This window comes from Nycticebus coucang, chromosome 17 (assembly GCF_027406575.1).
Source record: "Nycticebus coucang isolate mNycCou1 chromosome 17, mNycCou1.pri, whole genome shotgun sequence".
NCBI classification, from domain to species: domain Eukaryota; kingdom Metazoa; phylum Chordata; class Mammalia; order Primates; family Lorisidae; genus Nycticebus; species Nycticebus coucang.
Window position 1 is genome coordinate 52184267 of NC_069796.1, and position 24457 is coordinate 52208723.

The following is a 24457-nucleotide window of genomic DNA, read 5'->3' on the forward strand; positions in this document are numbered from 1 at the left end:
TGGGGAAAACATTCATTCAGCAAATAATTCTGAAACAGAACTGGTTTGGTTTGAATTCTTGCTCCACCATTTACCTTTGGAAGAAGCTGGGCAGGTTGTTTGACTTTTCCGGTTCAGAGTTCCCCTATCTGTTGACAGAGAAGAAGTAATAATAGTAGCTACTTTATTAGAGTAGTTATTAGGAGTTAGTAGTGGAAAGTGCTTAGAACCAAGCTTGGCACATTGTAAACACTGAGGAAATGTTGGTTATGTTACTGCTATAGTACTATAATGGAGCAGAGGGTGGTGCTTGGGCACATGGACTGTGGGATCGTGGAACATGGAAAGCTCCTCTAAGAAAGTAGCTGTTGAGCTGAGACTTGCAGGGTGAGGAGGAGGTGGCCAGTGAAGAGGAAGAAGAGAGAAGAGAGCAGTTTAAGCAGAGAAAACAGTATGTGCAAAGGTCCTGAGGAAGGGAAGGTGCTTGGCACATGGTAAGAGCTGAAAGAAAGCCAATGTGGGTGAAGCTTAGCTAGTGGGCAGTGAGCAGCAGAAGATATGGGGCCTGAGTAATTGAAAAGGACTGTGTGGGGCAGGATTTCATAGGTCATTTGAAGATCATGTGGCTCTTGTAAGAGCAATGACCAGCCACTGAGAGGCATTAAGTTGTAGAGAAGCAAGAAAAATAATTGCCTTTTATAATCTCTCTGGTTATTTGATGGATTCCGAATACATGGAATTTTTTGAAATCATCTCTTTTAATTTGTACACATTATTCTTGTTAATACAAGGATCACATTTGCTCGTTAGGTGGTTTTATACAACCAGTGGGTCATATCCAGGGTCTCATTCCACAAGGCCTTGCTTTTACCTACTAGTCTTCGAACTCCCTAAAGAATTACACAGTAAAAGCTTAAAGTATTATCCCATACAGAGGAATGAAAATCCTTTAGGCTGGAGATCTTTAGATTACAAGAGCACAAACCCCAATAGCATGGTTTTGGGCATTGTAATAGCTTCAGGCCTGGGACCTACGAATAATCCGGAAATCCCAAGGCAGTCCCAGATTTCTGCTGTCTAGGCACAGACGCCCTGCCGTAACGTGCCATTTTGGCACACTCACAGAGTATAACAAGACCTTTAAACCAATACTTGGGTGGAGTGATTCTTTCTGAGGCATCATGTCCTCATTGCTTTCCTGGAAGCTAAAGTGCTGCTCTGAGTCTCTCCTCCTCTCTTTCATCCATGACACTAAAATAACAGGGCGAGAGTTAGGTGGATTGTGAGTGACCTGCTGACATCAGAGTGACAGATCAAATAATTGATTTTCTTCTAAATCCGGATTATGCCCGCTGTAGCTCCAAGGAACTATTTTTAGTGCCCATCAGTCTTATTCTAGTTGTGAGCCTTGGTTGGGGTGTGTACAGAAACACACATGCAAATGCAAGCAGATATGAGCGCTTATGAACAACCTCAGTAGTGGATGATGACATGTCCAGGTCCTCAACTCACAGTGTCTCAAGTTTACTTACAGACTCCTATACAGGTTTTTTCAGTTTTATAGAAGTATAATTAACAAATAAAAGTTGTATATATTTAAGGTATACAATGTGATGTTTTGATATATGTATACATTGTGAAATGAGCACCACAATCAAGCTAATTAGCATGTTCATCACCTTACATAGATTTTTTTTTTAGCAAATTTCAAGTATAGAACGCAGTATTGTTAGCTATAGTTACAGTGATGTACATTAGATCCCCAGAAGTTATTCGTCTTATGTAACAGAAGCTTTGACCAACATCTCATTTTCCCCTCTCCCCAGCCCTGGCAGCCACCATTCTACTCTGTTGGACTATCAGTTGGACTATTTTAGATTCCATACATGAGTGGGGTCATATAGGATTTGTCTTTCTGTGTCTCGTTTGTTCACTTCATATAATATCGTATAGGTTCATCCATGTTGTTGTAAATGGCAAGATTTCCTTTTAAGGCTGAAGAATAATCAGTTGCATATGCCACAAATTTATCCATTCATCAATTGACAGACATTTAGATTTCTATGTCTTGGCTATTGTGAATGGTACTGCAATTATGGGAGTACAAGTATCACTAAGATCCTGACTTCGTTTCCTTTGGATATACACCCAGAAGTGGGAATGCTGGATCACATTATAGTTCTACTTTTAATTTTTTGAGAACCCCCCCATACTGGTTTCCTCAAGGCTGTGCGGTTTACATTCCTACCACCACTGCAGATGGCTCCCTTTTCTCTACAAACTCACCAGCACTTGTTGTCTCTTGTCTTTTTGATGATAATTCTTCTAACATGGTCAGAAGCACTTCTAACACACCCTGTGCTTCAGGTATGGTCATTCTATGCTTTGCTTTCTTTTCTTTTCTTTCTTTCTTTTTTGAGACAGAATCTCACGATGTCACCCTTAGTAGAGTGCTGTGGTGTCACAGCTCACAGCAACCGCAAACTCTTGGGCTCAAGTGATCCTCTTGCCTTAGCCTTCTGAGTAACTGGGACTATAGGCACCTGCCACAATGTCCGGCTATTTTTAGAGAAGGGGTTTCACTCTTACTCTGACTGGTCTTGAACCCATGAGCTCAGGGCAATCCACCTGCCTCAGCCTCCTGGAGTGTTAGGATTACAGGCGTGAGCCACCATCCCAGCTTTGCTTTCTTTTGGTTCCTGGTTAATTGCTTGACAAGTACCCAAGATCTTGTTCTTGATGTCAGTGGACCACCAGCAGCATCACTAGGTTGGGGGTATGGTGGGGTGGGCTCCTAGAAATGCAGAATCTCTGGCCACAGCCCAGAATTCCTGATTTAAATCCTGACTTTTAACAAGAATCAGGTGATCTGTGCCTGTGTAGTCTAAGAAGCTCAGGTCTAATGTATTTGCCTCCCTTGGCAAACACAGAAGCACCTCCAACCTGAGGAGCTCTGTGTTTATGTTTCATGTTAATGGTTTCCACAGAGGATTTTACTGGAAGGAAGGGCTCCCTTGCTACGACAGTGTGTGAAAACTGCTGCACCACACTGTGCTGGCTTCCAGGCTTGGAGGGTCTGATGTCCTCTAGAACAATGTTTTCCAACCTTTTATTATCTCAGAACATGCTTGAACATGCAGTTAAACTTCCACGGCACACTTAAATTATGTTGATCAAAGAAAAGAATAAAAAAAGAATATACTTAACTATGCTTTGAACTTCTTTCAAAAATAGTTTAATTAATGATATTTACAAATTTTTGCAGCACATCTAAGATTCTCTCATGGCACACCAGTGAGCCTCGGCACTTCAGTGGAAAATCATGGCTTGAGCTCATGAGTTTGAGACCAGCTTGAGCAAGAGTGAGACCCCATCTCTAAAAAAAAAAAAAAAAAAAAAAACTAGCTTGGAGGGTGGAAAAAGATGGTGGCTGAGTAACAGCTTCCCTGAAACTGGGCATGGTGAGTCTGGGGAGATAAGACTCCAGGCATCTCTGGCTGGTGGGATCTGCCTGTAATTATCCCTTTGAGGATACAGGGAGTTAGCAAGGGACTTCTGGACCCCAAGAGGAGGACAAAAACAGTGGAAAACTGGCAAGTGGTTGCATGTGTCCAATCGACCTAATCACTCCGGCAAGCGTAAGTACAAGCGGCAGTGAGACTGCAAACCGGAAAGGCCTTACCTATGAACTGTTTTGGTGTTTTTGGACTTGGCACTGAGTTGAACTGCCTTGGGGAGAGCTTGAGCAGAAGTGCAGAGAACTTTGGGCATTGTCTAGGGCCCCAGATTGAGCTGCTGAGCTGGACGGAGCTAATAGTGTTCAGCTGTGGGCTGCAGGGAGTGATTCTGAGAAAACTGCCCCAGCAAGCTCTGCTGTCGGGGTCACAAAGCAAGGATCTGGAGGGATCTAGTAACCTAGTGACTGAGTAGCCTAAAGGTGGGGACTGAGCTGCCTTACAGCCTTAACCCTCAGGGGCAGAGTGAGACCAATTTTGGCACACTGGAGCCTCAGGCTGTTGCCCTGGGTAGAGTGCCGTGGTGTCACAGCTATAGGGTGATGTGTTATTTGGGTTGAGTTGTGCTGGTTGCTATAGCAACCTCAAACTCCTGGGCTTGGTGCCACCTAGACCTCCATAAGAGTGGTGCCACGACCCCCAACCCGCAACCCATTCCCTACAAAGATCAAGCAACAATAGAGTGATCCCGCTGGGGTCTAATCTTGGAGAGACACCTCCCCAACTCTGAGGATGGCCAGAGGCAACAGTGAAAAACAACTATGAGGAAAAATCAACAAAAACACTCTGGCAATAGAGTAGATCAACTCCCCCAGGGATCAATGGGGCAGACACAAAACAAGATCCCATGCACAAACAAATAGCTGAGATGTCAGAAATCGAATTCAGAATTTGGATAGCAAATAAGATCGAATTAGAATTCCAAGCAGTGACCCAAAAGATATCTCAAGAATTCAATGAATTCAAAGACCAAATGACCAAAGATTTTGACACATTGAGACAAGAAGTTGCAGCCCTCAAAGATCTGAGAAACACAGCAGAATCCCTCAGTAACAGAATGGAGCAAGCAGAAGAAAGGATTTCTGACATTGAAGACAAAGCTTTCGAACACTCCCAAACTCTCAAAGAGGAAGAGAAATGGAGGGCAAAAACAGATCACTTTCTCAGAGAGCTCTGCGATAATTCGAAGAAAACCAATATTCGTCTTATAAGGATCCCCAAAAGCGAAGAAGTGGCTTCATAAGGCACAGAGTTTCTTCTCCATGAGATTATGAAGGAGAACTTTCCAGACATGCCAAGATTCTGAAATTCAGATAGCAGACAGTTTCAGAACTCCAGCACAACTCAACCCAAATAACACATCACCCAGACACATTATAATCAATTTCACTAAAGTTAATATGAAGGAGAAAATTCTGAAAGCAGCCAGACAAAAGAAAACCATCACCCACAAGGGCAAGAATACTAGAATAACTTCAGATCTCTTTGCTGAAAACTTTTAAGCCAGAAGAGGATGGTCATCAACTTTTAATCTCCTAAAACAAAATAACTTTCAACCCAGGATCCTGTACCAGCTAAACTGAGTTTCATTTATGGTGGAGAAATTAAATATTTCAATGACATTCACATGTTGAAGAAATTTGCCATAACTAAACCAGCTCTTTAGGATATTCTCAAACCTATCCTCCATAAAGACCAGCGTAATCCTCCACCACAAAAGTAAACCCACCCAGAAAATTTTGATCAAATTCCAACTTCCATAATTGCAAAAGGATTAAAAATGTCCACCGGACTCTCAAAAAGTTTATCAATATTCTCAATTAATGTGAATGGTTTAAATTGTCCTCTAAAGAGGCACAGGTTGGCTGACTGGATACAAAAACTCAAGCCAGATATCTGCTACATACAAGAATCTCAATTTACATTAAAAGACAAATATAGATTCAAGGTGAAGGGATGGTCATCTATACTCCAGGCAAATGGAAAGCAGAAAAAAGCAGGCATTGCAATCCTATTCACAGACACAATAGGCTTTAAACCAACTGAAATAAGGAAGGATAAGGATGGACACTTCATATTTGTTAAAGGTAATACTCAATATGATGAGATTTCAATTATTAATATTTATGCACCAAACCAGAATGCACCTCAATTTATTTTTTTTCTCTTGTTTTATTTTTTTTTTATTAAATCATAACTGTATACATTGATATGATCATGGAGCATCATACACTCGCTTCATAGACCATTTGACACATTTTCATCACAATGGTTAACATAGCCTTCCTGGCATTATCTCAGTTACTGTGCCAAAACATTTACATTCTACATTTACCAAGTTTCACAAATACCCCTGTAAGATGCACCACAGGTATAATCCCACCCATCCCCCTCCCTCTACCCACCACCCCCCTCCCTGCCCTCCCTTTCCCTCTTCCCCCTATTGTTAGGTTGTAACTGGGTTATAGCTTTCATGTGAGAGACCCAAATTAGTTTCATATTAGGGCTGAGTACATTGGGTAGTTTTTCTTCCATTCTTGAGATACTTTACTAAGAAGAAGATGTTCCAGCTCCATCCATGTAAACATGAAAGAGGTAAAGTCTCCATCTTTCTTTAAGGCTGCATAATATTCCATAGTGTACATATACCACAATTTATTAATCCATTCGTGGATCCATGGGCACCTGGGCTTTTTCCATGACATAGCAATTATGAATTGGGCTGCAATAAACATTCTGGTACAAATATCTTTATTATGTTGTGATTTTTGGTCTTCTGGGTATATGCCCAGTAGAGGGATTACAGGATTGAATGGCAGATCTATTTTTAGATCTCTGAGTGTTCTCCATATATCTTTCCAAAAGGAATGTATTAATTTGCATTCCCACCCGCAGTGCAGAAGTGTTCCCTTTTCTCCACATCCACGCCAACATCTCTGGTCTTGAGATTTTGTGATGCAGGCTAGTCTCACTGGAGTTAGATAATATCTCAAAGTAGTTTTGATTTGCATTTCTCTGATGATTAAAGATGATGAGCATTTTTTCATATGTCTGAAGGCCATGCGCCTGAAACTCTAACAGACATGAGCAACTTGATTTCCTCCAGTTCCATAGTAGTCGGAGATTTTAACACCCCTTTAGAAGTGCTGGATAGATCCTCCAAAAAGAAGCTAAGCAAAGAAATTTTAGATTTAAATTCAACAATTCAACATCTGGACTTAACAGACATCTACAGAACATTTCATCCCAACAAAACTGAATACACATTCTTCTTATCAGCCCATGGAACATACTCCAAAATTGATCACATCCTAGGCCACAAATCTAACCTCAGCAAATTAAAAAAAAAATAGAAATTATTCCTGGCATCTTCTCAGACCATCATGGAATAAAAGTTGAACTCAATAACAACAGGAACCTGCATACCCATACAAAAACGTGGAAGCTAAGCAACCTTATGCTGAAGGACAGATGGGTTATAGATGAGATTAAGAAGAAAATCACCAAATTTTTGGAACAAAACAACAATCAAGACACAAATTACCAGAACCTCTGGGATACTGCAAAGGCAGTCCTAAGAGGGAAATTTATAGCACTGCAAGCCTTCCTAAAGAAAATGGAAAGAGGGGAAGTTAATAACTTCATGGGACATCTCACACAACTGAAGAAGGATGAGCACTCCAACCCCAAACCCAACAGAAGAAAAGAAATAACCAAAATCAGAGCGGAATTAAATGAAATTGAAAACAAAAGAATTATACAACAGATCAATAAATCCAAAAGTTGTTTTTTTTTTGAAAAGATCAATAAAATAGATAAAACTTTGGCCAACCTACCAGGAAAGGAAGAGTAAAATCTCTAATTTCATCAATCAGAAATGGTAACAATGAAATAACAACAGACTCCTCAGAAATTCAAAAAATCCTTAACGAATACTACAAGAAACTCTACTCTCAGAAATATGAAAATCTGAAAGAAATCAACCAATACCTGGAAGTATGCCACCTACCAAGACTTAGCCAGAATGATGTGGAAATGTTGAACAGGCCTATATCAAGTTCTGAAGTAGCATCAACTATACAAAATCTCCCTAAAAAGAAAAGCCCAGGACTGGATGGCTTTACATCAGAATTCTACCAAACCTTTATAGAAGAACTAGTACCTGTATTACTAAACCTCTTCCAAAATATAGAAAAAGAAGGAATACTACCCAACACATTCTATGAAGCAAACATCACCCTGATGCCCAAACCAGGGAAAGACCCAACAAGAAAAGAAAATTATAGACCAATATCACTAATGAATATCGATGCTAAAATACTCAATATGATCCTAACAGAATCCAACAACACATCAAAAAAATTATACACCACTACCAGGTGGGATTTATCCCAGGGTGTCAAGGCTGGTTCGATATACATAAATCTATAAATGTAATTAAGCACGTAAATAAACTAAAAAATAAGGAACATATGATTCTTTCAATTGATGCAGAAAAAGCTTTTGATAATATCCAGCATCCCTTCATGATCAGAACACTTAAGAAAATCAGTATAGAATTGACATTTCTTAAACTAATAGAGGCCATCTGCAGCAAACCCACAGCCAATATCGTATTGAATGGAGTTAAATTGAAATCATTTCCACTTACATCAGGAACCTGGCAAGGCTTCCCATTCTCTCCATTGCTCTTTAACATTGTAGTGGAAGTTTTAGCCATTGCAATTGGGGAAGAAAAGGCGATCAAGGGTATCCACATAGGGTCAGAAGAGATCAAACTTTCACTCTTTGCAGATGATATGATTGTATATCTGGAAAACACTAGGGATTCTACTACAAAACTTTTAGAAGTGATCAAGGAATATAGCAATGTCTCAGGCTACAAAATTAACACCCATATATCTGTAGCCTTTATATACACCAACAATAACCAAGCCAAAAATACACTCAAGGACTCTATTACTTTCACAGTAGTGCCAAAGAAGATGACATATTCGGGAGTATACCTAACAAAGGACGTGAAAGATCTCTACAAAAAGAACTATGAAACTTTAAGAAAAGAAATAGCTGAAAATGTTAACAAATGGAAAAACATACAATGCTCATTGCTGGGAAGAATCAACATTGTTAAAACGTCTGTACTACCCAAAGCAATATATAATTTTAATGCAATTCCTATTAAAGCTCCATTGTCATATTTTAAAGATCTTGGGGTGGTGCCTGTGGCTCAGTGAGTAGGGTGCTGGCCCCATATACCAAGGGTGGCGGGTTCAATCCCAGACCCGGCTGAACTGCAACCAAAAAATAGCCGGGCATTGTGGCAGGCACCTGTAATCCCAGCTGCTCTGGAGGCTGAGGCAGGAGAATCGTGGAAGCCCACGAGGTAGAGGTTGCTGTGAGTCCTGTGACATCATGGCACTCTACTGAAGGCGGTAAAGTGAGACTCTGTCTCTACAAAAAAGAAAAAAAATTAAAAAAAAATCTTGGAAAAATAATACTTCATTTTTTATGGAATCAGAAAAAACCTTGAATAGCCAAAACATTACTCAGCAATAAAAACACAGCAGGAGAAATCACGCTACCAGACCTGAGACTGCACTATAAATCGATAGTGATCAAAACAGCATGGTATTGGCACAAAAACAGAGAAGTAGATGTCTGGAACAGAATAGAGAACCAAGAGATGAACCCAGCTACTTGCCATTATTTGATTTTTGACAACCCAATTAAAAACATTCAGTGGGGAAAAGATTCCCTATTTAACATATGGTGCTGGGTGACCTAGCTGTCAACCTGTAGAAGATTGAAACTGGACCCATCCCTTTCACCATTAACTAAGATAGACTCTCACTGGATAAATGATTTAAACTTAAGACATAAAACTATAAAAATACTTGAAGAAAGTGCAGGGAAAACTCTTGAAGGAATCGGCCTGGGTGAATATTTTATGAGGAGGACTCCCCAGGCAATTGAAGCAGTATCAAAAATACACTACTGGGACCTGATCAAACTAAAAAGCTTCTGCACAGCCAAGAACATAGTAAATAAAGCAAGCAGACAGCCCTCATAATGGGAGAAAATATTTGCAGGTTATACCTCTGATAAAGGTCTAAAACCCAGAATCCACAGAGAACTCAAACGTATTAGCAAGAAAAGAACACGTGATCCCATCTTAGGGTGGGCAAGGGACTTGAAGAGAAACTTCTCTAAAGAAGACAGATGCACAATCTGCAAACACATGAAAAAAAGCTCATCATCCTTAATCATCAGAGAAATGCAAATCAAAACTACTTTGAGATATCACCTAACCCCAGTAAGAGTAGCCCACATAACAATTCCCAAAACCAGAAATGTTGGCGCGGATGTGGAGAAAAGGGCACACTTCTACACTGCTGGTGGGAATGCCCACTAATACGTTCCTTCTGGAAGGATGTTTGGAGAATACTTAGAGACCTAAAAATAGACCTGCCATTCGATCCTGTAATTCCTTTACTAGGTTTATACCTAGAAGACTGAAAAATCACAATATGACAAAGACATCTGTACCAGAATGTTTATTGCAGCCCAATTCACAATTGCTAAGTCATGGAAGAAGCCCAAGTGTCCATCAACCCACGAATGGACTAGCAAATTGTGGTACATGTATACCATGGAATATTATGCAGCCTTAAAGAAAGATGGAGACTTTACCTCTTTCATGTCTACATGGATGGAGCTGGAACATATTCTTCTTAGCAAAGTATCTCAGGAATGGAAGAAAAAGTATCCAATGTACTCAGCCCTGCTATGAAGCTAAATTATAGCTTTCACATGAAGGCTATAACCCAACAATAGCACAAGACTATGGGGAAAGGGCCAAGGATGGAGAAGGGAGGGGAGAGGTTAGGGTGGAGGGAAAGTAATGGGTGGGGCCATGCCTCTGGTGCATCTTAGAATGGGTACAGGCAAACTTACTACAGGCAGAATACAAATGTCTACATACAGTAACTAAGAAAATGCCATGAAGGCTACGTTGAACAGTTTGATGAGAATATTTCAGATTGTATATGAAACCACCACATTGTACCCTTTGATTGCACTAACGTACATAGCTATGATTTAACAATTAAAACAAATAAACAAAAAAAAACTAGCCGGGTGTTGTTGCAGGCACCTGTAGTCCCAGGTTCTTGGGAGGCTGAGGCAAGAGGATTCCTTGAGCCCAGGAGTTTGATATTGCTGTGAGCTATGATGCCATAGCACTCTACCCAGGGTGACAAAGTGAGACTGTCTGCATTAAAAGAAAAGAAAAATCACTGCCTTGGAGCCTTCTGTCTGGTTACGTTTTTTCTATCTAGACTCTTTTCATCTTGTTTGCTAGAACTTTCTTTCCCACCTCCCTCTCTTTGCCTGAAAAATGTTGTACAACTTTAGAGCTCTCTGAGTTCACAGGGAATGTCTCTTTCCTAAAGCTGAGCACAATTGGAATTACAGACTTCAGTAAGAGATTGTAAACTCTGTGAAGTATTGTTATCTGGCTCAGAGGATATTATCAATCTTGATTTTGTTCTTAATTTCCATGAGTAATTTCTCAGGCACAGATATTGATTTTTAAAGAATAAATCTTCATGCTTCAATCTCTCTTTTTAACAATGGTTTTCTATTTCAGTTTGTTTTGGGGGCAGGTTTCCTATTTTTTTCTTCTTCCCAGAGTTCATATGAAGAATAAATGCAAATATAAAGATAAAGCAGGAGCCTGAATAAGGAAGGCCTTTGATAAGCAGGGAAGTTTCTTCTTTTTCTCCTTCTGTCTATTCTGTCTTCTTGCTTCCTTTCTGCCCCCCTTCTCTCCTCCTTTTCTCCTTTTATAGGTGCTGGAAAGTCACAATAGTCTGTCTTTGCACATGTAGTGTGGCAAACTGACAAATAAGCCATCACAGCAATGTGGGAAATATGCTTGGATGGGAAAGGAAAGTTGCCCTGGGAGCACATAGCAGAGATATCTGCCCTACTGCATAATTGTGTGACTTCCTGGAGGAAGCAACCAGGAAGTTGAGAGCCAGGGGATGAATACGGGTTAGGAGGGATGACAGACTTGAGCCCAATGGGGTGGAAGAAAGGAGTGACTCTGAGTGGTTGGGCTGTTTCAGGTAGAATACAGCACGTGCAAAGACCCAGGGCACAGCTTACTGGGGGAACTCAGAGAAGAGGAGAGGGCAGGGTGTAGAGCTCAGGAGGAGAGATTGTGGTAGGGATGGGAGAGGAGGGGTTGGGGAGAGGCATTGACCTTATGTTGCAGGACTCTAAGTTATTTGGACTTGATCTTGGGCAAATGGGGAGCCAATAAAAAGCTGGGGAGTGACATGATCAGACTTGAATATTGGTAAGGTTGCTAAGTGGAGAGAATACTCCTGGGATGAGCCTGGAGGTAGGGAAACTAGTTCAGGGGCTGCTGCTGCTCAGGTTAAAGGTGATGGTGTTCTGCTTATCCTACTGAGCAATGCGGACTGTGTTTCTGGAGTCTGGCCTCAACAGTGCTGAAGGCCACCCTGAGCCTGGCCAACACTCAGCAGCCTTGGTGCTGTGCCTGTGCTGAGTGCTTCCTTATCTCACTTGATCTTTGTATAGTCTTGCCAAGTATGTTTTATCTCTAGCTGTCAAAAGGGGACAAAGAACCACACCTTGTGTTTCTCTTGGGGGGCGTCTAGTGACTACCAAAATGAGATGCTGTTTAGAAGAGGTTTCTGAAAAATGTAAGCTGTACACATAAGAATGATTATATCTGAGAAGTGAATTAATAATTTAACATGACTCTGGATCACACTGGAGGAGGTCCTGAAATAGGCATATTAGGGGTAGAGGATCTCAGAAGCCTCAGAATGGTTCTCTACTCCCAACTACTTTGCCTGTCACCCTCTAGATATCTAAAATTCTACCATTGAGCCCTTGGCTCAAATTCAAGTCCAAGTGAAACTCTACTATTAAGTTAAAGGATAATGAATGCGTTTGCATTGCATAAAAACTCTGTTCATACATGGCATGGCATTGATTCCTGCCTTGTTTTTATGGCCAGTAATACAATTTTTTATGTTTCCTCTCTCAGTGATGTACACTTCTTGTAAAACCCATCAGAGGTAGCTAGCGAGGTCTGAGAAGATTACTTTCATATAAGGTGAGGAAACAGAGAAAGGCTCTGGAAAGAAAGTGACTTGTTTGAGGCAAATGGCAGACCTAAGATTAGGACCCGGAATATTCTGATTAGAGACCATGAGGTTTAGATCTAAGCCCAGAGTTACCTGAGCCAACCTGAGACTGAAGGTGTGAGCAGAGGGCAGGAGAGGGAATGAGAGGAAGGGCACAGGCCTCCAGCAGGTGGGATGGCTTATGTCTGAAACTTTGTTGCAGGACTGTTAGTTACAACCTGCTGGAGGTGATGACTTCTCCTCCTAAACCAGGGAATTTCCTGGGGACTCATTAGTCAGATTTGCTTTTTCCTCTGCCAATGGGAAAAAGAAAGTCAAGAAGCTTTTGCTATAGGCTTTTATCTTACTCACTTGTTTTAGATGAGTGAATAAATCAAGGGGAGAGTGTGGGGCCAGGAGAGAGGGATACAGGGAATATCACTGAGATAATATTGGCAGAGTCTTCAAGAGGCTTTTAGTTAAACAGGGCCAATAATAACATCATTAAAAATCTTCTGGGTCATAGAAACACTTTATGGCTCACAAAATGCTTGCATCTCCTTTATCTCTCTCGACCCCTTTCTTGTACTTTCCTGGTAGATCTGTTGAGATAATGACATAAAGCAGGGAGTAGAATATCACAATGAATACTTGTCCTCTTCTTTCTCCTTTATGTTATTACATTAGCTATGATGTTTAGTGAAAACATTAAAAATTGCTTCCATTTATTGAGCACTTATTATGAGCTAAGCACTATGCTAAACTCTTTACAGGCCTTGCCCCATTTAATCTTCATAATGGTCCTCCAAAGAAAGGGAATATGACTCCTCTTTTATAGCTGACAGCATGAAGTTCAGAGAATATAATTGCTAGTTAAATAAGCAGTTACCACGTGGAAGGGCTGGATTCTGCGTCCGGGCTGTCTCCAAACTCCTTGCCAATAACTTTTCAGCCTCCTCTGAGTATTATTTCCTTTCTCACACACAGATCTGTCTAGGTTCCTTCTACTCACACCCTTTCCCCTAAAACAGGGGCTCTCAGCCTTGGCTATGCATCCCATTGTATTACCAGGAAAGCTTTCAGAGCACTGATGCTGGGGCTCTGGCCCAGAGGTTCTGGAGTAGTTGGTCTGAGGTGTGGCCTAGATCTTGGTATTTTTAAAATCTCCTCAGGTAATTCCAATGTCCAGCCAGGGCTAAGGCTCAAAGCTGGAAAGTGTTGATAATATATTTACCTTTCATACTTTTCACAGGGTCTCTGGGTTTTTGCTTAATCAAGGGAACTTAGATGCCTACAGGGATCAGGCAGTAATGTAAAAACAGTTTAGTAGTTAAAAAATAAACAATAGTGAAAGCATGTTAATAAAGGCAATTGGCTTCGACCTTAGAATTGGGAGGACATCAGGGACTGGTGGAGGGAATGGCAAATTTGAGAGCCCCTGGCCATCTGAAGAGGAGCCCCAAAACTCTAATCAGTTATTGCCACCTGGGGCCAGTATGGCCAAATCTTATTACATTTTCTTTCAAGAGAAGATGGAAATCAATATTTATTAAGGGAAATCTCTCAATTTTTATTTTCTTTCTTTTCTTTTTTCTTTCTTCAATTTTTAAATGTGGGAAATTACTTTTAAAATAATAAAATACCAGATGGATTAAAGATGTTTAGAATTCAAACGTACATTATAGGCCACGAATTCATGTTCTCTGTCTTAATTATTTATCTCTATAATCTTCTCAGAACCATGGTCATTTAGGGGTTATTTATCTAATTACCACAAACCACTGTATGTTATTAATTTACATTGACTAACATTATTTTTAAATTGATAAATATAATACACATGTTCATTATAGAAAATACAAAACATGTACTAAAAGAACACATAAAAATTGTCTACATCTTTTATAACCAGAAATAAATGTGTATATGCTTTTAGTATTTCTCTATCATCTACAGATCCCTGGGTTCCATTCTTGGGCTGATTCAGTAGATCTGGGGTGAGGTCTGGGACTCTGAATGTGTAACATGTTTTGAGATGATTATGATACACAATTGGAATTGAAATGCTCTTTTCTTAGAAAATAAGCTTTAAAGACAAGCTGTAATGAAACTTTTCTTACTACATTTAGTATTCTATATAATGCTTTTCTATTTCATCATTTGAATGTATTACAACACATCGTACATTATTGTTGGACGTTTACAGTCTGAACAGTGTTTTATATAATAATACTACAATGACCATCCTTCTAGTTTTATATATCTACTTCATTAAGATAAATTCCTACAAGTAAAATTATTGGATCAAAGACTATATACATTGTAGGCTTCTTATGTAAATGGCCAAATTGCCTTCCAGAAAGTATTAAAAAAAAAAAAAAAGCTACTGATTTATGAGTGTTGATTTTGTAACCTGAAATGCTGCTGTATTCCTTAATCACTTCTAAGAGTTTTGTAGTAGAATCCCTGGTGTTTTCCAGGTATACAATCATATCATCTGCAAAGACTGAAAATTTGATCTCTTCTGACCCTATGTGAATACCCTTGATCACCTTTTCTTCCCTAATTGCGATGGCTAAGACTTCCATTATAATGTTAAAGAGCAGTGGAGACAATGGGCAACCTTGCCTGATTCCTGATCTGAGTGGAAATTATTTCAATTTAACTCTATTCAATATGATATTGGCTGTGGGTTTGCTGTAGATGGCCTCTATCTGTTTAAGAAATGTTCCTTCTATACCAATTTTCTTAAGTGTTGTGATCATGACAGGATGCTGGATATTATCAAAAACTTTTTCTGCATTAATTGAGAGAATTATATGGTCTTTGTTTTTTAATTTGTTTATGTGATGAATTATATTTATATATTTACCTATATTGAACCAGCCTTCAGACCCTGGAATAAAACCCATTTTGTCATGGTATATAATTTGTTTCATGTTTTGCTGGATTCTATTTTCTAGGATCTTGTTGAGTATTTTTGCATCAATACTTATTAGTGATATTGGTCTATAATTTTCTTTTCTTGTTGGGTCTTTTCCTGGTTTGGGGATCAAGGTGATGTTTGCTTTATAGAATGTGTTGGGTAGTATTCCTTCTTTTTCTATATTTTGAAAAAAATTGAGTAATATAGGTACTAGTTCCTCTTTAAAGGTTTGGTAGAATTCTTATGTAAAGCCATCTGGTCCTGGGCTTTTCTTTTTAGGGAGATTTTGTATTATTTTAAAAGTAATCAAGAGATGAACCCAGCTACTTATTGTTATTTGATCTTTGACAAGCCAATTAAAAACATTCAGTGGGGAAAATATTCCCTATTTAACAAATGGTGCTGGGTGAACTGGCTGGCGACTTACAGAAGACTGAAACTGGATCCATACATTTTACTATTAACTAATCTCATTGGATTAAAGATTTAACCTTAACTATATTTTAACCTGAAACTATAAAAATACTAGAAGAAAGTGCAGGGAAAACACCTGAACAAAATAGGCCTGGGAAAATATTTTATGAGGAAGACCACCCGGGCAATTGAAGCAGCATCAAAAATAAACTACTGGGACCTGATCAAACTAAAAAGCTTCCACAGCCAAGAACACAGTAAGTAAAGCAAGCAGACAGCCCTCAGAATGGGAGAAGATATTTGCAGGTTATGTCTCCAACAGAGGTTTAATAACCTGAATCCACAGAGAACTCAAATGTATTAGCAAGAAAAGAACAAGTGATTCCATCTCAGGGTGGGCAAGGGACTTGAAGAGAAACTTCTCTGAAGAAGACAGGTGCATGGCCTATAGACATACAAAAAAAATGCTAATCATCCTTTATCATCAGAGAAATGCAAATCAAAACTACTTTGAGATATCATCTAACTCCCGTAAGATTAGCCCACATCACAAAATCCCCAAACCAGAGATGTTGGTGTGGATGTGGAGAAAAGGGAACACTTCTACACTGCTGGTGGGAATGCAAACTAATACATTCCATTTGGAAAGTTGTTTGGAGAACATTTAGAGATCTAAAAATAGACCTGCCATTCAATCCTACAATTCCTCTACTAGGTATATATCCAGAAGACCAAAAATCACATTATAACAAAGATATTTGTACCAGAATGTTTATTGCAGCTCAATTCATAATTGCTAAATCATGGAAGAAGCCCAAGTGCCCATCAACCCATGAATGGTTTAATAAAGGGTGGTATATGTACACCTTGGAATATTATGCAGCCTTAAAGAAAGATGGAGACTTTACCTCTTTCATGTTTACATGGATGGAGCTAGAACATATTGTTCTTAGCAAAATATCTCAAGAATGAAATAAAATTATGCAATGTACTCAACCCTGCTATGAAACTAATTTATAGCTTTCATATGAAAGCAATAACCCAATTATAGCCCAAGCATATGGGGAAAGGGGAAAAGGAAGGGAGGGGAGAGTATGGGTGGAAAGAGGGTAATTGGTGGGACCACACCTATGGTGCATCTTACACAGGTACATGTGAAACTTACTAAACGTAGAATATAAATGTCTTAACACAATAACTAAGAAAATGCCAGGAAGGCTATGTTAACCAGTGTGATGAAAATATTTCAAATTGTATATAAAACCAATGCATGGTACCCCATGATTGCATTAATGTACACAGCTGTGATTTCATTAAAAAAAAAAAAAACCTAAGCAATTTACATGTTTGTCTTTTGTAGAGAGCATCAACTTCTCTATAACTCTGTTAAAACTGGGAATTCTCATCTAATGTATTTGCTCAGTAAGAGCAAATTTGAATTTTGTTTACCACGTGCTGAGAAGGTGAACATTTTTGGTACATTTTAATTTTCATTAGTTATTGTCCATTTTTTACTTATTTTTATTTATATTAAAATATATCTTTTTCTGTTATGCATATTGAAATCATTTTTTCCCAACATTTAAATTTAATTTGTAGACATTTTTATAGTGAACTTCTGATACAGTGTAGTCAAGTCCATAGATTTTTTTCTTTTTACCTTTTTTGGATTCTGTATTTACTTATATGTATGAAGGTTTAGATCTCAAGTTGCAAAATTCACATACATTTTCTTCTACTTCTTTTAAGAACTAAATTTTAATTTAATTCTTTAAACTACTGTATATTAATCTTGGGATATGATGTAAGATGTAGGTCAAATTTTTATTTCTCTTTTTTTTTAAACATAACATTTAAATTTTTATTTCAATTCCTTCTTTGGCTATTTAAATAGATAAGTTTCCCTATGTCTGTTAATAAATTTTGTTAATTTATCTTTCCTACAAAAATTATTTCAATGAGATTATTGAAACTTATTGTCCTACAGTTGTGCACAGTGTTCTTTACAGTAAAAAAGAAAATCTTTATAATTTCTAAGATTTTTTATTTACTTTGGTGTTTTCTCTGTTAGACTTTTATAAAATATTTTTAAAAATTTAATGATTCCTTGGATAATTTATTTAAATTTATTAATCTTTGATTTTGGATACATTGCTTTTGAATCTTAGTTTATTCTTTTTCTAACATCTTGTCTTCAATGCTTAACCCAATTATTTCACTTTTTTGTGGGAGTAAGGAAGCACATGAAGTTATTAATTTTAATATGTATATAGCTTTGACTACATCTCATGCAACATGATATAGAGTAGGCTCAAATTTTATTCTTGAAATAATTTATGATAATGATCTTTATTTCTTTTTTTTTTAATTAAATCATAGCTGTGTACATTGATATGATCATGGGGCATCATTCACTAGCTTCACAGACCGTTTGACACACTTTCATCACACTGGTTAACATAGCCTTCCTGACATTCTCTCAGTTACTGTGCCAAGACACTTACATTCCATATTTACCAAGTTTCACATATACCCTTGTAAGATGCACTGCTGGTGTAATCCCACCAATCCCCTTCCCTCTACCCACCTCCCCCCTCCCTCCTCTCTCTTTCCCCCTATTCTTAGGTTGTAACTGGGTTATAGCTTTCATGTGAAAACCCTAAATTAGTTTCATAGTAGTGCTGAGTACATTGGGTACTTTTTCTTCCATTCTTGAGATACTTTACTAAGAAGAATATGTTCCAGCTCCATCCATGTAAACATGAAAGAGGTAAAGTCTCCATCTTTCTTTAAGGCTGCATAATATTCCATGGTGTACATATACCACAATTTATTAATCCATTCGTGGATCAATGGGCACTTGGGCTTCTTCCATGACTTAGCAATTATGAATTGGGCTGCAATAAACATTCTGGTACAAATATCTTTGTTATGATGTGCTTTTTGGTCTTCTGGGTATGTGCCCAGTAGAGGGATTACAGGATTGAATGGCAGATCTATTTTTAGATCTCTATTCAAAAAACCTCTCATTCAAACCTCTTTCCAAAAGGAATGTATTAATGTGCATTCCCACCAGTGGTGTAGAAGTGTTCCCTTTTCTCCACATCCACGCCAACATCTCTGGTCTTGGGATTTTGTGTTATGGGCTAATCTTACTGGAGTTAGATGATATCTCAAAGTAGTTTTGATTTGAATTTCTCTGATGATTAAAGATGATGAGCATTTTTCATATGTCTGTAGTCCATGTGCCTGTCTTCTTCAGAGAAGTTTCTCTTCAAGTCCCTTGCCAAGCCTGCGATGGGATCACTCGTTCTTTTCTTGCTTATATGTTTGAGTTCTCTGTGGATTCTGGTTTTTAAACCTTTTTCGGAGACATAACCTGCAAATATCTTCTCCCATTCTGAGGGCTGTTTACCTGCTTTACTTACTGTGTTCTTGGCTGTGCAGAAGCTGTTTAGTTTGATCAGGTCCCAGTAGTGTATTTTTGAAGCTTCTTCAATTGCCTGGGGAGTCCTCCTTATAAAATACTCTCCCAGACTGATTTCTTCAAGGGTTTTCCCTGCATTCTATTCTAGTATATTTATGGTTTCATGTGTTAAGTTTAAATCTTTCATCCAGTGAGAGTCTATATTAGTTAATGTTGAAAGGTGTGGGTCCAGTTTCAGTCTTCTATTTTTAGGTTGCCAGCCAGTTCACCCAGCACCATTTGTTAAATACGGAATCTTTTCCCCACTGAATGTTTTTAATTGGCTTGCCAAAGATTAAATATTGGTAAGTAGTTGGATTCATTTCTTGGTTCCCTACTTTGTTCCAGACATCTACTTCTCTGTTTTTGTGCCAGTACCATGATGTTTTGATCACTATCGATTTATAGTATAGTCTGAGGTCTGGTAGTGTGATTCCTACTGCTTTGTTTTTGTTGCTGAGTAATGTTTTGGCTATTTGAGTTTTTTCTGATTCCAGATAAAATTAAGTATTATTTTTTCAAGATCTTTAAAGTATGACAGTGGAGCGTTAATAGGGATTGCATTATAATTGTATATTGCTTTGGGTAGTATGGACATTTTAACAATGTGGATTCTTCCCAGCCATGAGCATGGTATGTTTTTCCTCATTTATATATTTGTAATGTATGTATTCTAATTTATTTTTGCAATATGAGTTATTTATTATAAGGCAAATTTTCTTTCTTTCTGTGAATAATATGGAAGAGTAATATTTGGAAAAATGAAATCAAGCCAGAGTTGTTGGGATTAATACATCAATGTATAAACCTTATTTCTAAGTATTAATAAGAATATTAATTTTCACAGTCTCTTGACATTTACTAGAATGATTGAATAATTTTTTATCTTTAAAATATATTTTTATTTTTTAATTAACTCATATGTATTTATGATGCACAGTGTGATATTTTGATACCTGTATATAATGTATAATGATCAGATCATGATAATTAGCATATCTGTCACTTTAAACACTTATCATTTTTTTTGTGCTTTGGTCACTCAAAAATTCTCTTTCATAGCTATTTGAAAATATTCAAGAAAGTATTTTTGACTGTAGTCACCCTATAATGCTGTAGAACACTAGCACTTATATCTCTCCTTTGTTATTGTTTTTAATCCACTAACTACCTTTCTTCTATTTCCCTCCAACCCACCCTTCCCAGTCTCTAGTAACCACTTTCATATTCTCCATTTCTATGAATTCAACTTTTTTTAGTTTCCACGTATGATTGAATATTTATTTTCCTGTGCCTGGATTATTTCACTTAATATGTTTTTCAGCTATGTTGTTACAAATATTGGGATTTCATTCTTTTTTCTTTTAGTAGCTGATTTTTATTGTTCATTAAGATGTTGATGGACACAGGTTGATTTCCCATCTTGGCTATTGTGAGCAGGCAGTGCTGCAGTAAACATGGGAGGGCAGATGTCTCTTTGGCATAGTCCTTTTCTTTACTTCAGATATATTCTCAGTAGTAGTAGGGTTGCTTCATTATATGGTAGTTCTATTTTAGTTTTTGAGGAACCTTCATACTGTTATACATAATGGCTATACTAATTTATATTCCCCCCAGTAATTACCCTTTCTGTACATCTTCACTAGCATTTATTGATTTGTTTTTCCTTTTGATAATAGCCACTCTAACCAGGATGAGATGATATCTCATTGTAGTTTTAATTTTCATTTCCATGATGATCAGTGATGTTGAGCATTTTGTCATATATTTATTGGCCTTTTGTATGTTTTCCTTTGAGAAATGTCTATTTAGATCATTTGCCTCGTTTTAAATCAAATTATTTGTTTTTCTACTGTTGTTTGAGCTCCTTGTATATTCTGGATATTAATTCTTTGTTGGATAGGTAGTTTGTGGTGAAAATTTTTTCTCATTCTGCTGGTTGTCTCTTCATTCTATTGTTTCCTTTGCTGTGAAGAGCATTTTTAGTTTGATACAGTCTCATTTTTGCTTTTGTTGCCTGTACTTTGAAGTCTTCTCCACAAAATCTTTGCCCAGACCAATGTCCTGAAGTATTTTCCCTATGTTATCTTCTATGGATTTTATAGTTTTTGTTCTTACATTTAAGTCTTTAGTTCATTTTATATTGATTTTTGTATCTGGTGAGAGATATGGGTCTAGTTTCATTCTTCTGTGTATGGTTATCCACTTTTCCTATTTATTAAAGAGACTTTCTTTTCCCCAATGTATAGTCTTGGTGCCTTGTAGATTATCAGTTGGCCGTACTGTATGTCTGGTTTCTTTATTCTGTTCCATAGGTCCAATATGTCTATTTTGTTGTTGTTGTTGCTAGAACAACTCAGCAAAATAAAATTCTAGTTTATTGTTGGACAACATTACTTCACACATACTTTGAACAAGCCAAAAATAAATTAATAAATAAACAGCAACTTCATAGACAAAAAGAAAAATAAATCTTTTATCTTTGGCCTTTTTAACTATCTCATACAAACCAACTACTTATATAGTACACCTAAATACATGTACAAAAAAAGTTACTGAAATGCTCGGAATAAGATTGTTTTTTGTTGTTGTTTTTGCTTTTTTTTTTTTTTACAAGGGTTTTTCTCCTTTGAGATTATAATGAACATGGTCACACCACAAATAAAGTCAGGGTCAGAAGTAGGACAGAGACCACTCTGAAGGCTGGTTTGGTCATCCGAGATCATTAAAAATGGCTGACCCCTAACAATATATACAAAAATATACAATATAGATAAAAAATACAAATTTCCTTTTTAAGTACTTTTAAGAAAAAAAGCAGAGCTTTGGAAGTTTTGGTTCTTTTCCCCCTGACTGTTGCAAATTCTCGAGGTTTTGGCTGGGTGGTGAATAGCGAGTGTTACCTGCAGGTGGCGCTGCCTGCAGCGGGGAACCCAGCAGATCTCTCAGCAGGTGACCGTGGTTAGAGTCTGAGATGCGAGGTGGAGGGTGAATAGCTCACGGTGGCAGTTTTTTTGGTTTTGAGTTTAACTTTTCCTTTTTTGCGGTCTAATCATCCTCCTCAGTCTTCTGCTTCTTGGTATCAAAATCATCATCCTCATCATCTTCAGCTCCCTGTTTGCCCATGGTGGCCTCAGCTTCCTGATCTTCATCTCTATCTTCTTCTTCACCATCACTTTCCTCTTCCTCTTTCTCCCTGCCTTCTTCCTCTTCTTCATCTACTTCCTTGTCAGCCTCCTGCTCCCCATTAACGTTCCCATTAGCAGGGGCATCTCTTCCATTCTCTGCCTCGTCCACAACTTCCTTCTCCTTTAAATCCTTGGTGGTGATCTTGAAGCTGGTGTCCACCACTGCGTCTGATCTGGTGGGACACGTTGGTGATCAGACTGGGGAGATGGAAAAGAAAGTGGGAGTTTGGGGACTCTGGCTATAAAGCTGTGGAGTCCGCAGTGGTAGCAGTTATGACCAGGAGTAACCCGACCCAGGAGCAATGCAAAGATGGCTTTTCAGAACCGTCAGTCCCATATGTCTATTTTAATGCTAGTACCATGCTATTTTGCTTACTATGACTTGGTAATATATTTTGAAGTAAAGTAATATGATACTTATAGCTTTATTCTTTTTGCTCAGAATTGATTTGACTATGTGAGACCTTTTGTGGTTCTATGAGAATTTTAGGATTGTTTTTTCTAATTCTGTGAAAAATGTCTTTGGAATTTTGATAAGGATTGCATGGAATCTGTAGATTACTTTGGATTATATGTTAATTTAACAATATTCTTCTAATCCATGAACATATCTTTCCATTTATCGTGTCCTCTTCAATTTCTTCTATCAGTGTTTCATAGTTTTTATTATAAAGATCATTCACCTTATTGGTTAAGTTTATTTTATTTATTTATTTTTTTTAAGTTTTTTTTTTTTATTGTTGGGGATTCATTGAGGGTACAATAAGCCAGGTTACACTGATTGCAATTGTTAGGTAAAGTCCCTCTTGCAATCATGTCTTGCCCCAATAAAGTGTGACACACACCAAGGCCCCACCCCCCTCCCTCCGTCCCTCTTTCTGCTTTCCCCCCCATAACCTTAATTGTCATTAATTGTCCTCATATCAAAATTAAGTACATAGGATTCATGCTTCTCCATTCTTGTGATGCTTTGCTAAGAATAATGTCTTCCACTTCCATCCAGGTTAATACGAAGGATGTAAAGTCTCCATTTTTTTTAATGGCTGAATAGTATTCCATGGTATACATATACCACAGCTTCTTAATCCCTTCCTGGGTTGGTGGGCATTTAGGCTGTTTCCACATTTTGGCGATTGTAAATTGAGCTGCAATAAACAGTCTAGTACAAGTGTCCTTATGATAAAAGGATTTTTTTCCTTCTGGGTGGATGCCCAGTAATGGGATTGCAGGATCAAATGGGAGGTCTAGCTTGAGTGCTTTGAGGTTTCTCCATACTTCCTTCCAGAAAGGTTGTACTAGTTTGCAGTCCCACCAGCAGTGTAAAAGTGTTCCCTTCTCTCCACATCCACGCCAGCATCTGCAGTTTTGAGATTTTGAGATGTGGGCCATTCTCACTGAGGTTAGATGATATCTCAGGGTTGTTTTGATTTGCATTTCTCTAATATATAGAGATGATGAACATTTTTTCATGTGTTTGTTAGCCATTCGTCTGTCATCTTTAGAGAAAGTTCTATTCATGTCTCTTGCCCATTGATATATGGGACTGTTGGCTTTTTTTTTTTTTTTCTATTGTTGGGGATTCATTGAGGGTACAATAAGCCAGGTTACACTGATTGCAATTGTTAGGTAAAGTCCCTCTTGCAATCATTTCTTGCCCCCATAAAGTGTGACACACACCAAGGCCCCACCCACCTCCCTCCTTCCCTCTTTCTGCTTCTCCCCCATAACCATAATTGTCATTAATTGTCCTCATATCAAAATTGAGTACATAGGATTCATGCTTCTCCATTCTTGTGATGCTTTGCTAA

At 38.0% G+C, this 24457-nt stretch overlaps 1 protein-coding gene across 1 annotated transcript in view; it reads right to left on the reverse strand.

Moving 5' to 3' along the window:
• Positions 1 to 22509: 22509 nt before the first annotated feature.
• LOC128568548 (prothymosin alpha-like) overlaps positions 22510 to 24457 on the reverse strand; it is a 47321-nt gene continuing 45373 nt past the window's right edge. The window contains exon 2 of the mRNA XM_053566214.1: positions 22510 to 22822. Within this exon, the coding sequence (XP_053422189.1) occupies positions 22510 to 22822 (313 nt within the window). The remainder of the gene's footprint in view (positions 22823 to 24457) is intronic.